This window comes from Notolepis coatsorum, assembly GCF_963971535.1.
Source record: "Notolepis coatsorum genome assembly, chromosome: 18".
NCBI classification, from domain to species: Eukaryota; Metazoa; Chordata; class Actinopteri; order Aulopiformes; family Paralepididae; genus Notolepis; species Notolepis coatsorum.
In genome coordinates this window covers 25,842,388-25,861,169 of record NC_140182.1, presented here as the reverse complement: position 1 = coordinate 25,861,169, position 18,782 = coordinate 25,842,388, and the positions used below count along the sequence as shown (strand labels likewise).

General features: G+C 42.2%; 1 protein-coding gene across 1 annotated transcript in view; it reads right to left on the bottom strand.

Moving 5' to 3' along the window:
* nup93 (nucleoporin 93) overlaps positions 1-18,573 on the bottom strand; it is a 101,626-nt gene extending 83,053 nt beyond the window's left edge. Inside the window, exons 1-3 of the mRNA XM_084335343.1 lie at positions 18,435-18,573; positions 15,720-15,899; positions 5,799-5,916 (exon numbers count right to left, since the gene is read on the bottom strand). Of these exons, the coding sequence (XP_084191469.1) occupies positions 5,799-5,916; positions 15,720-15,898 (297 nt within the window). The 5' untranslated portion in view covers position 15,899; positions 18,435-18,573. The remainder of the gene's footprint in view (positions 1-5,798; positions 5,917-15,719; positions 15,900-18,434) is intronic.
* Positions 18,574-18,782: the final 209 nt, after the last annotated feature.

Sequence of the window (18,782 nt, the reverse complement as noted above, 5' to 3'; positions counted from 1 at the left end):
TTCTATTGTTGTGGCCACATTATAGAATTATATATATATATTTTTTATATTGGTCCATATCGGCCCTATCTTGATATTGGACCGATACCGATGTGTAAAAAAACTGCCATATCGGCGGCCGATATTATATCGGCGGCCGATATTATCGTGCATCACTAATGGTACCTAATCGACTCGACTCGCTTTTGCTTTTTGAGTGTCTTGCTAGCCGTATTTGAAGTGACGTCACACAAGGAAGTAAATAGTCAACAGTAACCACTGTGTTGGAAGGAGAAGCCATGATGACATAATATAAACCAAGCCAATAAATGTGGAGTTATCTTTGAACCTCTGTTATCAAGCCTAGTCAATATACCCCCCCCCCCGAATGGAACTTGTGTCCTGGAGTCACTTCGCTGTGAGCGTTTTCAACGGATAGCTCACGGCTAACGCTAGTTAGCCTGCAGGTAACGTAACGTTAGCCTAGCTTGCGGCTAACGTTATAACCGAACAATACACACATGCCCCGAACCGCGGAGGTCATACCGAACGGTGTATGCGTACCGTTCCACCCCTATTAGCTACACAATGTTGTTGTAACTAAGAAATTCACCTATAAGTACAACCCTGCTTAGCTACACGATGTTGTTGTAACTAAGATATTCACCTATAAGTACAACCCTGCTTAGCTACACAATGTTGTTGTAACTAAGATATTCACCTATAATCACAACCCTGCTTAGCTACACAATGTTGTTGTAACTAGTGATGCACGATATATCGGCCGCCGATATAATATCGGCCGATATGGCAATTTTTTTTTTTACACATGGGGATCTGTCCGATATCAAGATAGAACAGATATTAAAAAAAAATATTATAATAATCTATTATGGGGCGCCCTTGTGGCGCGTACCATAGTGCCACGCGCACCTACGCGGCCGACCCGGGTTCGATCCCAGCACCCGATGTTATTTGTCGCATGTCCTCCCCACCTCTCCTCCCGTTCGCCCTCTCCTCCGTCGGTCCTGCGTGACCAAGAAAAGCTGTAAAAATGCTAAAACATTTTTTTTTAAATAATAATCTATTATATATTTTTTGAATAATTTTTTTTAATTACATTTTATTTTTACATGTTTTGGCCTTAAATAGTTTCTAAATATCAGTCATTTCTGAAAATAAGTTACAAAAGTAAAAAAAATAAAATGCGTTTTGGAAAATAGCTCCTGATTATCATAGAAAAGTGTTTTCTATACAGAGATATCGACATCGGTAAATATCGGTATCGGCCAGAACAGCAATATTAACACTTTCATTGCCAACGACGCTATATGTCGTTTGTTCATGCCGACCGTTTATTGCCAACGACGCTATAGCGTTTTTTTTATTAGCGATTTTAATTCATATTTCATCATTCTAGTATCACGTCAGTGCTGCAAACTCTCTCTGAGCTCCATTGGGAAAGTACCGGCCCCTATCGTCTCCCGGATGGTAATGAATCCACATTTTACTTCTCAGTCAAGTAATCCGAGCCCATCGGACTCATTGTGGCCCATCAGAAGAGCGTGGAATACATATTTCCAGTACGCAGTGTTGGATCAATAAACACAATCGATATTTGGAATGGCGATCAGGAATTGGAATAATCTTTTTGGGGAACATCTGATCTGAGGTAAGGAATCTATTTTACCAGTCTTGGGATAATCTGATAGAGCCATATGAAATCCGTTTTATTATTTTCCAAATTCAGTTTTTTCCGTTTTAATATTTCAGAATTCTGTATTTAGCTTTTTATGCTCATTTTACCATCAGAAATAGTGTCTAATAAGTGGGAATGAATAAATGTCCACAATTGAATAAGATATAACAGTCCATTTAATGTTTTTAAGTGCTGCAACTCAGAAATACAGTTCAATTTTACACAATATTTTTCAAATAATATTGTGACAAAATAAAAACACACATTTCAAGTGTAAACAATATACAGCTAGCTACTACTGACATTATCACAATGACAATGTCAGTAGCCTAGCTATATATTATATTGTGATGCAATATAGTAATGCATAATTTAGGCACCTTTAGTTTATTTTGTTTATAAAGGACAGTGTATAATGACAATCGTTTGCATTAAACAAATGGATGGGTGCACTAGATTTAGCTAGAAGCTATCATTTCCATCTAATAGTCCTATGTACTGTAACGTTACATAGATATTTTAGTTTATTTCGTTTATAAAGGACAGTGTATAATGACAATCGTTTGCATTAAACAAATGGATGGGTGCACTAGATTTAGCTAGAAGCGATCATTTCCTATGTCCTAATAACGTTACATAGCTATTTAATCACAATAGTGTTGCACATGTTTTTGCGGGTCTGCAAACATGTTGACTGCAAACAAGTCATTGATAAGCGACGGCCAGATTAGACACATAGCCATAATTTAAGACATAGATTATGCGTTCACAAATATGAGAGCGCCATCATTGAAGTGGGTGGCGGCATTCAAGGGGGTAAAAAGGAAAACACGGCCGGCAATGAAAGTGTTAATATCGGTTATCTGTAACAATTTTCACATCGGTGCATCACTAGTTGTAACTAAGAGATTCATCTATAAGTGAGTAACCCTGCTGCTTAGCTACACAATGTTGTTGTAAACCAAGAGATTTTCCAAGAAAAAGCTTCCAATAACAGTTCAGTAACCAGGGCCAAGCAGCTACACAGTCACACCCTGTGTTCAGTAACCAGGGCCAAGCAGCTACACAGTCACACCCTGTGTTCAGTAACCAGGGCCAAGCAGCTACACAGTCACACCCTGTGTTCAGTAACCAGGGCCAAGCAGTTACAGTCAGACGGTGACCCTGTGTTCAGTAACCAGGGCCAAGCAGTTAGTCAGACCCTGTGTTCAGTAACCAGGGCCAAGCAGTTACAGTCAGACCCTGTGTTCAGTAACCAGGGCCAAGCAGCTACACAGTCGGACCCTGTGTTCAGTAACCAGGGTGAAGCAGTTAGTCAGACCCTGTGTTCAGTAACCAGGGCCAAGCAGCTACAGTCACACCCTGTGTTCAGTAACCAGGGTGAAGCAGTTAGTCAGAACCTGTGTTCAGTAACCAGGGCCAAGCAGTTAGTCAGACCCTGTGTTCAGTAACCAGGGCCAAGCAGTTAGTCAGACCCTGTGTTCAGTAACCAGGGCCAAGCAGTTAGTCAGACCCTGTGTTCAGTAACCAGGGCCAAGCAGTTACAGTCAGACCCTGTGTTCAGTAACCAGGGCCAAGCAGTTAGTCAGACCCTGTGTTCAGTAACCAGGGCCAAGCAGTTACAGGCAGACCCTGTGTTCAGTAACCAGGGCCAAGCAGTTACAGTCAGACCCTGTGTTCAGTAACCAGGCCAAGCAGCTACAGTCACACCCTGCCTAACTAACCCATCCTACCTCCCCTAGGTAACCTAGGCTGCCTAACTAACCCATACTACCTCCCCTAGTAACATATAGGCTGCCTAACTAAACCATCCCAAGGATCTCCCTGCTTTGTTGTTATGAATCATTATTAGGGATGCACCAAATGGGAAATTCTTGGCCGAAACCGATACCGAAAATAGGAAACAGTTGGCCAAAAACCGAATGCCGAAAGGCCGAAAATGATTCATAGAATAGATTTTTTTTATACCAATGTTGTTCAGCTACCTGATTATGGAAAAATATATGATTATGGCTAAACTTAACTTAAATAATAAATAATCACTATTATGGGTCCATAAAACATTTATTCAGCACTTCTGAATGCATACAGTACATTAATTCCAAGTCACGTGCATTTTCTTTTCTCTGTAGGATAACTACAAAGTGCATTCAGAACAAAGCCAATGTGCTTTAAAACTGCATAAAGATCTGCACACATGAGAGGGAGAATAGCTTATAGCAGACTTAATGATGTTACTGTAGTGGCTACAGTAAGCATTTTATATAAAGTACCCCCTCCAATGTACAGTAAATTACCTAGTATGGTTGTCAATATTCCAATGTACAGCTTTGCTTGTACAGTTGTACAGTGTTTCCCCCCCTCCAACCCCCCCTACCCAACCCCCCCCCCCCCCCCCCCCCCCCACCTCCTCCAATGTACAGTTTCTACGTCAAATGTATATACTCCCTTTTCTGGACTCTTTTTGTATCACAAACAGTACTGTATTTGCAAATCTGGTATGTCATAAATGTATAGATGTAGCAGTACTGTCTATCTGTATGTCATGTATGTCATATATGTCATGGTGAATTGAAAATGGGGGACCCTGATGTAAACAAGACGAAAGTCTTTCTCTGGTCTCCATCCCCTTAACAATTGTGTGTATTGAGCTGTACTGTATTGTACCCATTCTGCAATCTGTTAATAAAGTTTTCAATCAATCAATCAGAGAGAGAGAGAGAGAGAGGTAGATAGATAGAGAGAGAGAAGACATGTGTGGCTACCGCCATGGCGGACATCTGTGCTCTACTGAGCGCACCTTTCTAGTCCCCAGATGAATGTGCTCTCTTGACTTTGGCACAGTAGACGCGCGACGTGTATTCTCGAGAATGATAATAATAATAATGCTCTTCAGATTATATTATCAACGACAGACAGCGTCAATGTGAGAAACACAATCCCTCCCCCTCTCGCTCTGAAGAATATGCATATTAGATCACTGTGATTAACCGCGACGGGGATATAGTAAATAAGGATATAAAGCATGTTAAAGACGCATTTATTGGACGTGTTGCGTGCAGAGTTTACATAGAAACGGCGCGACTCCCGAGTCCCAAGAGGAGTTATCACAGGCTGCAGAACGCAGGACTGAAGAGCTCACGTTGGGCATGTAATGACTGAAGCCGCGTTTTGATAACGGAGTAATGCCTTGCTGCTATGGGTAATAATAATATGCTGATGTTATTGTCCGTGTAACACTAACTATATAACGTTAATGCCACAAAACGAATGCCTTGTTAATCATAAGTAGTTACTTTGATGCAGTAGCTTGTGTGTATGTGTGGGGGACGGCGGCCGTTGTGCAGGTAGGTCGCGAGTGAACTTTTGTTTTTTTTGCCTTTTGACGCTACACAAATTGATGGGTTATTTATCGGTGACTGCTATCGGCACATTTGAGCTTATCGGCCGATAGGCCGATAGCAGTCAACAAGGCACTTATCGGCCGATACCGATACCCGACCGATATATCGGTGCACCCCTAATCTCTACAGCAGATATCTCTACAGCAGATATCTCTACAGCAGACATCTCTACAGCAGACATCTCTACAGCAGACATCTCTACAGCAGACATCTCTACAGCAGACATCTCTACAGCAGACATCTCTACAGCAGGTATCTCTACAGCAGACATCTCTACAGCAGACATCTCTACAGCAGACATCTCTACAGCAGACATCTCTACAGCAGGTATCTCTACAGCAGACATCTCTACAGCAGACATCTCTACAGCAGACATCTCTACAGCAGGTATCTCTACAGCAGACATCTCTACAGCAGGTATCTCTACAGCAGGTATCTCTACAGCAGGTATCTCTACAGCAGGTATCTCTACAGCAGGTATCTCTACAGCAGGTATCTCTACAGCAGGTATCTTTACAGCAGGCATCTCTACAGCAGGTATCTCTACAGCAGGTATGTCTACAGCAGGTATCTCTACAGCAGGTATCTCTACAGCAGACATCTCTATGCAGGTATCTCTACAGCCGGTATCTCTACAGCAGAACTATCTGGATGGATAGATAGCTATTTTAGTCTTGGATGAAAGTCCCATGTTGCCAAAAAGCAAGACGTGTTACCTGTATGTCTGTGTCTTTGACCGGCTCCAGAGGCTCAAAGGTAGTGGCAGCACTCAGACTCTCCAACCTCTGAGAAATATGGAAGATATCCAGACCTCTGGATCCAAGAAGGATAGACCTGAGAGAGAGAAGAGAGGGGGAGAAGGAGAAGAGAAGGATGAGTGAAGAGAGAAGGCAATTAGGGCCCAACAATTCATCAACATTTTATCGAAATCACAATATGGTCTAGTGCATAGGTGTCAAACTCATGGCCCGCGGGCCAAATGTGGCCCGCCACGTCATTTGATGTGGCCCCCCAAGAGCTCTGGTAAAAAAAAAAAAACGTTTTTTTTTAACATTAATCTTGGGTTAAAAAATAGCGGCGTTAAAATAATTGTGGGTTAATGCGTTAATAAAGCTTTAACTTCGACAGCCTTAGTTATTACACATTCTTACACATACATGTATGTTGAACATCTGAGGTATTGATGAAGTAACAAAGGAAAAAAGCCAAAAGCACTTACTCCTCAGACATTCTTTGACAATTTTACAGCCCAAAATACAAAAAAAGATCCAGGCGGAATAGGTAACAAAGGGTTGAAGAAATATTGTCTGAACTGTCAGATGCAAACTGGCTGTGTGACATAACCGAGCATCTCGCTCAATTGAATAAGAAGCTGTAGGGACGCAAACAAGTCCCACCCAAAACTTGACCAATATAGTTGTGAACTGAGACAACCCTTATTTTGTTATTTTTGAGTACAGTTACAGTTGTGTGTTCATGCAGACACATAATAGCAATTTCATTACGAATTGAAAATGGTGGACCCTGATGTAAACAAGTCGAAAGTCTTTCTCTGGTCTGCATCCCCTTAACAATTGTGTGTATTGAGCTGTACTGTACCTAGGGATGTCCCGATCCGATCACGTGATCGGAATCCGCGTCGATCACGTGCTTTTCAGAGTATCGGGGATCGGGAAAAAATAATAATAAAAATCGGCAGTCAAAAAAAGAAAAATGTTATTCAACAAACATGACCATGTCCACATCTTAAACTCATACGGAGGCCTTAGTTTTGGTTTTAAATTACATATAATATATCATCATTAATGTATTTATTGTCACACAGAGCAGAATAATTATCCACAACAAACACATTCCCCTTTAATTTTCACTGTTGCAACAAACATTCCCTTTAATTTAGACGCTACACGCTACACGCGAGTCGCGACCACATCACAACAACAACACGTCGCTCCCGAAACACGGTTAATATCCACTGACTTGAGCAGCTAGACTTAATGTCAGAGGTTTGGAACTAAGCATTTTAAAATAGAAAGTCAAGCAAGTTGCAATGTTTGCAAGGAGGAGATTCCGCGTGGAGGAAAAACTCATGAAGCAGCAGGCTGGAGGCGAAGTTTTCAGACTAACTTTTCAACTGGAGGATAACGTTACGTCGGCGTTTCAGACCAGAATGGACCATTACGTAAGTCGAACACTGAATGTATACTAATGTGCAAACATATATTGAAACTTTTAATATTTCTCATATGAAGCAGAAGCACATTTCTCAGGGTGAATGTAATAACAAAAGCCTCCGCTCTCGCGCCCTATTATAGGCAACAGATGGGCTTGTCTCACTCTGCCAGTTTCTGACAAAAATGCGTCAAAATTGATTACTAATGTGAAAGATCGGATCGGAAACGATCGGATCGATAGATATTTAAAATCATATGATCGGGATCGGATCGGAAGCAAAAAAAGGCGATCGGGACATCCCTAACTGTACCCATTCTGCAATCTGTTAATTAAAGTTAATTAAACTATCTTCCATTAGTTGGATGTATGGCCTCTGCAAAGTTGTGTGCAGCCATTTGTTTTTGTAACATCTGCTACATCTGTCCCACGTGTTCTTTGCAGCTCAGTTGTTAGTTCTGCCCCTCTTGACTGTGACAAAAAGGTTTTGAACAAACTTAATGTCATAGCTTGTATTTGATGATCTTCTTCTTTGTTATTTACTTGAATGGTTTGATCATTGATTAATGGAGTAATATGGGGTTCTGATAAACTAAAATTATTTGTTAAAATAACATAAGCTAACATATATTTTTACATCTATGCAAATGCATATGCAATATGTATAACTTGAATAAGTAATAAATACAGAAACAACATGTTTAACAATATGTAAATGAGTAGCTACATTTATTTTACATTACATTAACATTTATACGGTCTTTGGCCCTTTGAGTGCAACCATAATGCTGATCATGTGGCCCTCTGTGAAAATGAGTTTGACACCCCTGGTCTAGTGCAATATTATTTTTTAGCATTTATTGCTTTTTACTACCGGGCAGTCCGGTAGAGAGAGAGAGAGGAAGAACAGGAGACAGAGCGGGAGGAGACATTCGGCAAAGGGAATCAAACCCGGGTCGGCCGCTTCACGACGCAGCGCGTTACATGGTTCGCCACTTGGGTGCCCTATGCTACTATTCTTATACTACTTTCTATCTTGCTAATATGTCTATACTACTGTGCACTCACACTCAAGCTCTATACTATTTGACGAACAATGCCACTGACCCTTAGCTGCCAAAGATGTACCTTTCCTGCTGACTTGTTGTTCACAATCTGTGAGTCACTTTGGAGAAAAGAGTCAGCTAAACGACTAAATTGTAGTGCACATTTTTCAGGAAAGAACTCATAAAAATCAACTAAACATGTTTCTCCTTTCCTCCTCCTGATTTTCTTCTTCTTTCTTTCTTCTGAAAGATTGATTCTGTCTTTCTGACTTCCTGTGAAACACTTTGACTGACGGGCTAACGGACTGACTGAATGAATAGCCTACAACTAATGAACAAAGAATAATGCTGAAGGAGGCAGCCATCCATACAACAAGAGGTGCAAATCCAGAACCTGCAGAATAATGAAAGACCGACACCACCCCAATAACAGCCTGTTCCAGCTGCTGAGGTCAGGCAGACGCCTGCGAACCCCAGCTACTAGGACAGAGAGGCTTCGGCTCAGCTTCTTCCCCCAGGCCATCAGAGCCTTGAACAATGAACACTGAGTGCCACAGAACACTGAACTTTTCACACACAAGCACACATGAGCACACACACGACACGCACGCTGTGCACGCTCACACACTAGCAGCCACTTTAACATGAGCAGGCACACACTCATGCCGCACACGCCCACACTCATGGCCAAAAAGGAAAGGTCACTTAAAAATAGTATAACAGTAACAGTGTATTGCACTACCAAAGGACCTAGCATGTCCTATATGCTCTGTAAATAACTACCGTAATTCCTCTAATAGTAACCCCGGCTTGTATTTGTTTCAACTGTAGCGGGTACCAGGCTTGTATTAGGAGGAGGCCTGTATAAGAGGGAGGCCTATATTTCAAATTTTCAAACGGATCATAATGAATAAATCAACATTTTGTGTCAGTTTGAACTAGTGTTGTCAAAAATATCGAAGTATCGATACATATCGATACTGAATATTTAAAAAGGCTTCGATACTCATTTCCCGAAGTACCGATACTTTCTGCAGTATCGGTACCACCAGCTGGCGAGTGTTCTACCGCAAGTTGTTGACGCGCTGTTCAGAGCGCTCAGCGTGCTTGCCCCCCCGGCTCCTCCGAGTCCAGCCCTCCCCCTCACAGAGTCACAGAGAGCCGTCTTCTTCAGTTAGTAAACAAACATTTTAGCTGAAGATGGTAAATGCAGAGCCTCCGCAACTTGTGCTTGTGGATAAAGAAAGCAGCAGAAGTGCTGTTTGGAGGTACTTCGGGTTTCAAGTAAACAACGAAGGACAAGCTACAAATGCCCCAATGCTATTTGCAAGCGGTTATAGCAGTGCCAGCGCCGATCTCCATAAAGAAATGAAAGAGGTTCGTGACAGCTGCTCTTTCAACGTCACTGTGACTGAAGCATTAAACCATTAACTCTAGTTTAATACATGATACGTTGTCTACTGATGGCGCATAATATCAACAGCTGCTTCGTTGTAACGTTACAGCTACCAGCTAAAGTTAGCTCCCTTAGCTTAGCTGGCCACAGTTATAAATACTGCATTGGAAACGGAGTAACGTTAACGTGTAAACGTTATGTCGAGGTCATACAATACTACAGTCGACATAAGGTTAACGTTACCCCGTTTCCACCAAGTGTTTAAATAGCAGCAATCTTGTTGAAAATGTAACATTACTAAAATGCTCCGAGCATAGCCTCTCTGTCTCTCTCTGTCTCTCTCCATCTACTGCTACCTCTCTCTCGCTCTCTCTCTCTCTACCGCTACCTCTCTCTCGCTCTCTCTCTCTCTCTATCTACCGCTACCTCTCTCTCTCGCTCTCTCTATCTACCGCTACCTCTCTCTCTCTCTCTCTCTCTCTATCTACCGATACCTCTCTCTCTCTCTCGCTTGCTCTCGTTATCTTTAAATAAAAACTGTTACTAACTGTTCAGTTTGTGAGGTACATGCAACACAGATTACAGTGTTTACATCTGTCTGCTTGAGAAAATACCATGTTCTGCATTTGCAATAAAAATGATTGAAGTGAGATGAACAGTTATTTTTAAATGTGTGATCTAAAGATAAACAAAGGGTTTTAAAAGTGTTATATTTATCTTCTCTTATAGTACCAGACTCGAAGCTGAGGAGAATCAACCAGCAACAAAAGCTAAATTTGTTTAAAAAAAAAAAAAAAAAAAATATATATATATATATATATATATATATTTTTTTTTTTTGGTATCGAAATGGTATCGAAGTATCGATACTTTTCAAGGTATCGTATCGAAGTCGAAATTCCAGTATCGTGACAACACTAGTTTGAACCCAGTAAAATGTACTGGGTTCATTTATTGAAACCAAGTACTGTATGAAATAGTAAACAGTGCAATTACAGGTGGTCACTGGTCATTTCAACGTTTTCAAAGTGAAATCAAGTAACTAGCTCAGTATATTAGTAACCCGGCTTGTATTAGGAGGCCGGCTTATAATTGCTTAGCTCAAGAGCGCACCCGGCCATTAATAGAGACCCGGCTTGTATTTGAGACCCGGTTACTATTAGAGGAATTACGGTATGTACAGATACCGAGATGTCCCACCATGTTACCTGTTTATTGCACAATGTTGTTTTTTATTGGATTCTATTATATGTTGTACCACTGTATTGCACATCGTTGCGGGCAAGACCACCCGCATTTCATTGTATACTTGTATGCCGTGACAAATAAAACTCTTGACTTGACCATACTGTAGGTTTCTGTAAAGGCCACTAGAGGGCACCAGAGACCTGGGTAGGAGCACAGTCTCATTCTGCAGGTTTCTGTAAAAGCCTGCATCACTTGAATGTGTCACTTCAGAAAGGGGCATCTGTCCATCACAAGTGGAGGGCTCAGGTATGATCCTTTCATCCTCTGACTTTTATTGATTTTTTTATGCTATTTTTTACGCTTTAATGCTTTACCATGTTTGATGCTGTTTGAATGGCCTCCGTGTGTGAAATGTTCTAATTAACCAGCCCTGGCTTTCATTGACTTTTACTATACAGTAGGTGTGGTAGTGGGTGGACGGAACCTGACCCTTGGACTTATGATTCTGACAGAGATCAACAGCAGTGGGCTGATTCTTCAGACCCGGCACATACCTCTCATCTGCTGCGACCAGCAGCTCTATAGCTCACTTTCTTGGTTTGTTTGATTGGTCCACAACATTGTCCCCACTGTTTAGCGGCTAGTTTTCACCCTAGGAGGCTGAAGTTTGGCAGGGAGGTCAAGCCTGAAGTGTGGGTGAGTATGGATGAAATGGGTGCTACTGACCCTCTCTGCAGACACATTATTACACTCTACAGACTAGACCTGTCCCCAAAGCCTGTTTTTGGGCTTCAAACTTCGTCAGGGTTTTTCGAACGGATGTTCGAACCTTCGTTTTTAATCGATTTTAAAAAATATTTAAAAAAATTTAAATTCAAACGTTTTTGTAACTGAGGGGTACAATTCCCTGACTGTATTACTAGATATGATACTTACTACCACTACCTTTGTACTTAATATTCGGCCACCCAGTACTCGGCATAAATATATTATGATGAACACTGTCACGTAGATGAAACGGATCCAACACAAATGTACGAATTAGAAATAGGTCTTTATTTCTACACAGCGATGGTGTGTAGAGCAAGCACTTAATCAAATCAATCACATTTATGAATGGGAATTAGTATGCACTTTTATGGCAAGAGTATTCGTCGGTATATCAATAGAGAATGTCCAATCTCTGAAGGCGCAGGTGGTACATATACAACCTGGAATAGTTAAGGAATAACAGCAATGATACTTTAATGATTATAGACTGGATACACTAGGGGGGGTTAATCCGGTCGCTTGTAAGCCGACAGGAGTAGGAAGGGGGGGGGGGGGTAGAGTCCGGCTGCCTCATCCGGCCAAGGGTATCCCAGGTGAACCCACTGTAGTGCCGTTCAATGCGCCGGCGATCCTTGGTCCGCAGATGAAAGCAGATGGACTCTTTGTGGGCCGGCGTCCTCCGGTCCACGGAGGAGAGACGTGAAGCGACCTCGTCTTGCAGAGAGTCTCCTCACCTTGCGTCCTCTCCAGGGGGGGGGGGGGGGGTTCCCAACACACGGCTGTGTCGGGGGTCTTTATCCATGGAATAATCAACGTATACAAAGCATAATCCGTGCCTGGGAAGGCGGGCTGTCGTCGGTAGAATAATCCGGTATACAGGTCCACTCGCTCGTCGGCTCTGGGGCTCCTCGGGTGCAATCTCACATGAGGTCGATCATCCTGGATAAACAGCCAGTTCTCTGCCCGAAACGATGGGGTACTGACTACGGTAGTATTCTCACCGCACGAAGCACTATATATTAACAGACTATTATTAGCTTAATAGACTACGTCCAACTCGACGATATAGTGCCAAATATGACTATTCAAATATTAATATACACGATGTCTCAATACCGATGGTAGGCCGAACTTGGCCTTACTCCCACACGTGGCGTCGCGGGGAGGCTTTACGTCTGTCACTCTATTGGAGGGTAAGAAACTGGACTGAAAAGGAAGTCCTACTTTAGTAGCGCAGTATATATACGCACTATGAACAAATAGTCCCATTAGTGGTGCGGTAGCCAGATTCCTACGCGGAACTAGGACTTGTTCGTACATGTTGAGCGGTACGTTTGAACTGGGTCTGGGGGGTATGGCAGCCTGGCACCAAGGTCTCGACCAATAGTAGAATGGAGACTATTATGGGATGTTCAGTAGGCTAGAATGGATATTCAATGCATATTGTACAAGGAATATACAAGGGATATCAAGGAATATTAGAGAATATACAAATACAATTAAATATATATATATAAATAAATATATATATTCGGTTTAATCTGGCCCTTCACAACAGTTTTCTTTTTTTATAAATATCCTCAATTTGAATAAAGTGATTACTCTGATTAAATTAGTCTTTTTCTTTTATTAAATCAACTTTCTTTAACTCATTGGAGGCCAAACCTGAGATAGTCCGGGTTAACTCGCTATGCTCTGGGCGCCAAACCCGAGAAATCGCGGGTTTTAATCGATATTTCTTTTATTCTCTATATCCATTCATTTTTCATCCATCCAGCCTGACGTTATTATTGGGAATGGGTCTGAGCTCGCAAAGGGCAAATCCCGCCGCCTATCGTCTCCCGGATGGTATTGCACATCATTGGAATCCCTCTGGCTGGGGCTGTGCATCAATCTAAGAATTCCGGTCCAGGTTTTCCTTCTCGGGCATGCAGTATCGTTATAACAGATGGACTGGGGACACTCGGAGCAGCGTGGATTATGTGTTTTGGATATATAAAGTTGGATCAATAAATGCGATAAATATTTGGAATGGCGATCAGGAATTGGATTCATCTTTTTGCAGGACATCAGATGTGAGGTAAGGACTTTATGTTACGAATCTTGGGTTAATCAGATGTTCCTTTCACCGCCATCGGAGCGTGTGTGTGTGTGTGTGAGGTTCGCGCCAACCAAAGTACGCAGAAGCGATTTTTCAGACCCCGCTTCCGTTCATGCATGAGGACACATAATATCGATAATCTAGCGTTTATTTGAAAACAATTCATAAATCAAGCGACAAATGGCACGATTTCTAACAAAATACATTGAAGCTCGATTTGCTGGAGTTTATTGAGATGAGACAGAACGCTCTAGAAATATATTGATATTCATAATCACTGACACTATTGTGATGAAATAGCTATGGAACGTTGCAGTACATAAAGTACACAGGACTAGAAATTATAGCTTCTTGCTAAATCTGGTGCACCCATCTATTTGTTTAATGCAATGTACACACTGTCCTTTATAAACTAAACTAAAGGTGCCTAAATTATGCATTACTATATTTCATCACAATAGAATAGATATAGCTAGGCTACTTACATTGTGATAATGTCAGTAGTAGCTAGCTGTATCTATTGTTTGTTTACACTTGAAATGTGTATTTTTATTTTGTCACAATATTATTTGAAAAATATTGTGTAAAATTGAACTGTATTTCTGAGTTGCAGCACTTAAAAACATTAAATGGACTGTTATATCTTATTAAATTGTGGACATTTATTCATTCCCACTTAGACACTATTTCTGATGGTAAAATGAGCGTACAAAGCAAAATACAGAATTCTGAAATATTAAAACGGAAAAAACAGAATTTGGAAAAAAATAAAACGGATTACATTATGGCTCTAGGTATCTGTGAGGTCTCCACTGGGGTCAAGGTTAGGGTCAAGGTAAGGGTTCCGGTGGTGCAGCTTGGCCAACAAGTGAGGACCCACTGCCAGCTTGTTCTGTATTTCTGAGTGCTTGTGACACGGCATCTAGAAAGGTATATATTAGCCTTCAAGATTTGTGAGCAGGGGAGGAAACTAACTTTTTGGCTTACCAGCCAACTGGCGAGTATCTGATTTTTTTTTACCAGCCAAACAGATTTTTTACCAGACAAAAAAAATCGCTAATTGTGATAATTACTTCTTTACTTCAAGCCGCGTCAATGTTGTGTATGCATCTGGGTAGGCACACTGTGCCTTTAAGACAGCACGGTGGTCTTACGACAGTGCTGTGAAGTACCGTCAAGTGTTGTGGTAACGTCAGTTGGGTTGGTGTGCTGTTGTGCACAGTGCACTGGTTGAGCTAGCCCCTTTCGTGACTGCGATGTGCAAGCCAGGGGCTTTTGAGCATGAAATAAAATGTCTAACCTTACGTCGTAGTCCGGTGCTTTTTTGGAAACATTATAGTCATAACAGATACACCTAGCTGGCTGCTTTGAGCACACGGGGCTAACGTTAGCTAGCAAGCAGCTATAGCTAAAACGCTAACTAGAAGCTAACCACTGTATACAGTTCCAGTAGACTAACATTACACCTCTGATTTAAATGTGTCCTTAGTAACTTATACTCGAGGGTTGTACTAGGGTTGGATGCAGTTCCCCGTTGGTCAGTCTGTCTGTTTTCCATCTTCTGCTGTGTTTAACGTTATCTGTTTGCGAGTGCTCCTGATGGCTAGCCTAGTACCGCGGGACTTTTATTATTATATGTCCGCGGGTTGGCCAGTACTGCGCAAACGTTTATTAAACATTATATGTCCGCGGGTGGTCTTGTGCAGTGCTCTCGTGGCACTGTCAACTAAAGCGAACACTCAGAAGACGCGCACCGTTTGCCAGTGCAGTGATTGCAGAATGTTTTATTTTTTTGTATACTCGCCAGCAGGGGAAGAAACTAACTTTTTGGCTTACCAGCCAACTGGCGGGTATCTGATTTTTTTTACCAGCCAAACGTAAAAAATACTAGCATTTGGCCAGTAAAGTGGCCTAATTTCCTCCCCTGTTTGTGAGCGAGTGAGTGAGTGAGTGAGTGTCTTACGCTTTAACATCTGCGGCGTCCTGGGAGGTGCGTGTGAGCGTCCGGGAGCGCAGCCTCTCCCCGGCCTGCTGGATCTCCTGGAGGTTCCTCTCCACGTGAGGGAGTTCTGACACCGCGTCCGTCTCCGCAGCCAGCTGCTCCGCCTGCTGCAACAGCTCCCCAAAGCCTTCTGCGTCCATTCTAGAGAGAGAGAGAGAGAGAGAGCGAGACCGAGAGAGACACAAGAGACAGAGACACAGAGAGACAGAAATATAGACAAAGAGAGAGAGCGAGAGAGAGAGAGAGAGCGAGAGCGAGAGAGAGAGAGAGCGAGAGTGTGAATGGCAGCACACAGCCAGCGACAAATCTCCACCCAGTAATAATACTACAACTGTAACTGTACATTGGATTATCGACGAAACCTTACTTGGTCCAAGAAGAGGGTCTCGTGTATTACTGGGTTAGGACATTTACTGTACATTGGAGGGGGTTGGGTTAGGACATTTACAGGGGCCAGTTTCTAATTGCAGTCTCCCGTAGGTGCTCCTTGAGTGGTTTTGAAAGTGGGTAGTGATTCACATTCCTTTACAGCTGTGGGTAGGGGGTTCCACATTGATGTGGCATAATTGCGAAACGTGTTTAGTCCCTTGTTTGAGCCGAATCTGGGTTTAACATGATTTGTGGAGCTCCCTCTGGTGTTGTGGTCGTGGTATTCACTGACCTTTGGGAAGTATTTTGACATGTACATGGGTACCTTAGTCGTGTAGTGCATCTTGTAGACCAGGCCCATTGCAAGTTGCTGTACTCTGTCGTCTACTCTAAGCCATCCTAGGTTGTCAAAGTGGGCAGGGGTGAGATGGGTTCTAGGGGTAAGGTCAAGCAGTTTAGTCTGACCAGTTTGTTTTGTGATGTTTGTAATTTTGTTTTTAGCGCCTTTGAGGTGCTTTGGTACCATGCGGTGCAATCATAGCTGTAAAGGAATGTGAATCACTACCCACTTTCAAAACCACTCTCAAAGAACATCTACGGGAGACTGCAATTCGAAACTGGCCCCTGTAAATGTCCTAACCCAACCCCCTCCAATGTACAGTAAATTACCTAACCCAAGAATACACGAGACCCTCCTCTTGGAACCAAGTATGGTTTCGTCGATATTCCAATGTACAGTTTTGCTTGTACAGTTGTACAGTTTCCCCCACCCCGCCTACCCAACCACCCCGCCCCCCACCCAACCTCCTCCAATGTACAGTTTCTACGTCAAATGTATATACTCTCTTTTTTAGACTATTTTTACTGTACTGTATTTGCAAATCTGGTATGTCATAAATGTATAGATGTAGCAGTACTGTCTATCTGTATGTCGTGTATGTCATATATGTTATGATGAATTGAAAATAGGGGACCCTGATGTAAACAAGACAAAAGTATTTCTCTGGTCTGCATCCCCTTAACAATTGTGTATTGAGCTGTACTCTGTACTGTACCCATTCTGCAATCTGTTAATAATAAAAATGTCAATCAATCAGCATAGTCGTAGTACCCTTGAATGAGTGGTCCTGTTAGAGTCTTCAGGGTATTCTTGTTTACCAGAGGAGATCTGGTACAAGAATCTAGTTTGTTGGATGACTTTTTTTTATTACATTGGATGCCATTTTGTCACAGGAAAGATTTGCCTCTAGGATGAAACCCAGGTATGTAATTTCATCTTTCCTTGTGACAATATTGTCACCCACTGTAACAGAGAAGCTGTCGGCCTTGCTGAGTTTATTTGATCCGAAGAGAATGGACTCTGTTTTACCCTGTTAGTTAACGTTAGTAGTTAGTTCTAGTGGCTGTTAGTTAACGTTAGTCATTAGTTCTAGTGACTGTTAGTTAACGTTAGTAGTTAGTTCTAGTGGCTGTGTTAGTTAACGTTAGTAGTTAGTTCGAGTGAATCCACAGTCACTTGCTCCTCAATAGGAAACCAACATAGATTTACCATGAAGGACTGGTTCTGGCCGAACCGTTCGTTATACAAGAATCACAGAGAAATTACAAAGGTACTCACAGTTGCACGAGGGTTTCGGACAGAGATAGGGGATGGTTTGAAAGCTCGACGTTGCTAATAACATTTTTAAATATTTTTTATAAACTGCTCAAAACGGCATTATTTCCGGCGTTGGGTGCCTGGTGTGTGTGTGTGATCACAGTGCAAACGCACCATGAAGCCAACGCCGGAAATGATGCCGTTTTGAACAGTGTTGACCAGTTTATAAAATATATTTAAAATGTTTATTAGCAACGCCGAGCATTCAAACCATCCCGTATCTATGTTCGAACCCCTTGTGCAACTGTGAGTACCTTTGACATTTCTCTGTGATAGTTGTATAACGAACGATTCGGCCAGAACCAGTCCTTCATGGTCAACATACGTTGGTTTCCTATTGAGGAGCAAGTGACTGTGGATTCACTCGGTGCATCACAGTCACGAAAGGGGCTAAGTGGCTGTTAGTTAACGTTAGTAGTTAGTTCTAGTGGCTGTGTTAGTTAACGTTAGTTGTTAGTTGTAGTGGCTGTGTTAGTTAACGTTAGTTAGTTCTAGTGGCTGTGTTAGTTAACGTTAGTCATTAGCTTGATAGGTTAACGGTAACCTAACGTTAGCTTGCAGGCTAACTCATGCTCCTGGCAGGTGGGGGAACGCGTTTTCGTGGTAATGTTTTGGCTTTACGCCTTTGTAAGGTCTACAATACAACTTACTTGATATCTAGGACGGGTAGATGTGTTCCTGCCCTGGCTTATTCCACAAATGACAGCTTTAGCGGGTTCTTATTATCCGCTAATCTCGTTTTGTTTTGCAGTCTTCTTGACTTGATGCAGTTAACCCGGCACTTCTGAGGACGAAGCCGATTGGACGACACGAGGGCCACGCGCAGGATGTCACACTCGTTCGCTGCTACTAAGGATGTTATTGAACACACTGGTGCCCCTACTGGACTGGTCGGAGATGACACACACGCACAGAGAAAGAGGGACATACAGAGAGACAGACATATACACAGACACGAGAGAGTGAATGAATGAATGAATGAAAACTTTATTTAACAG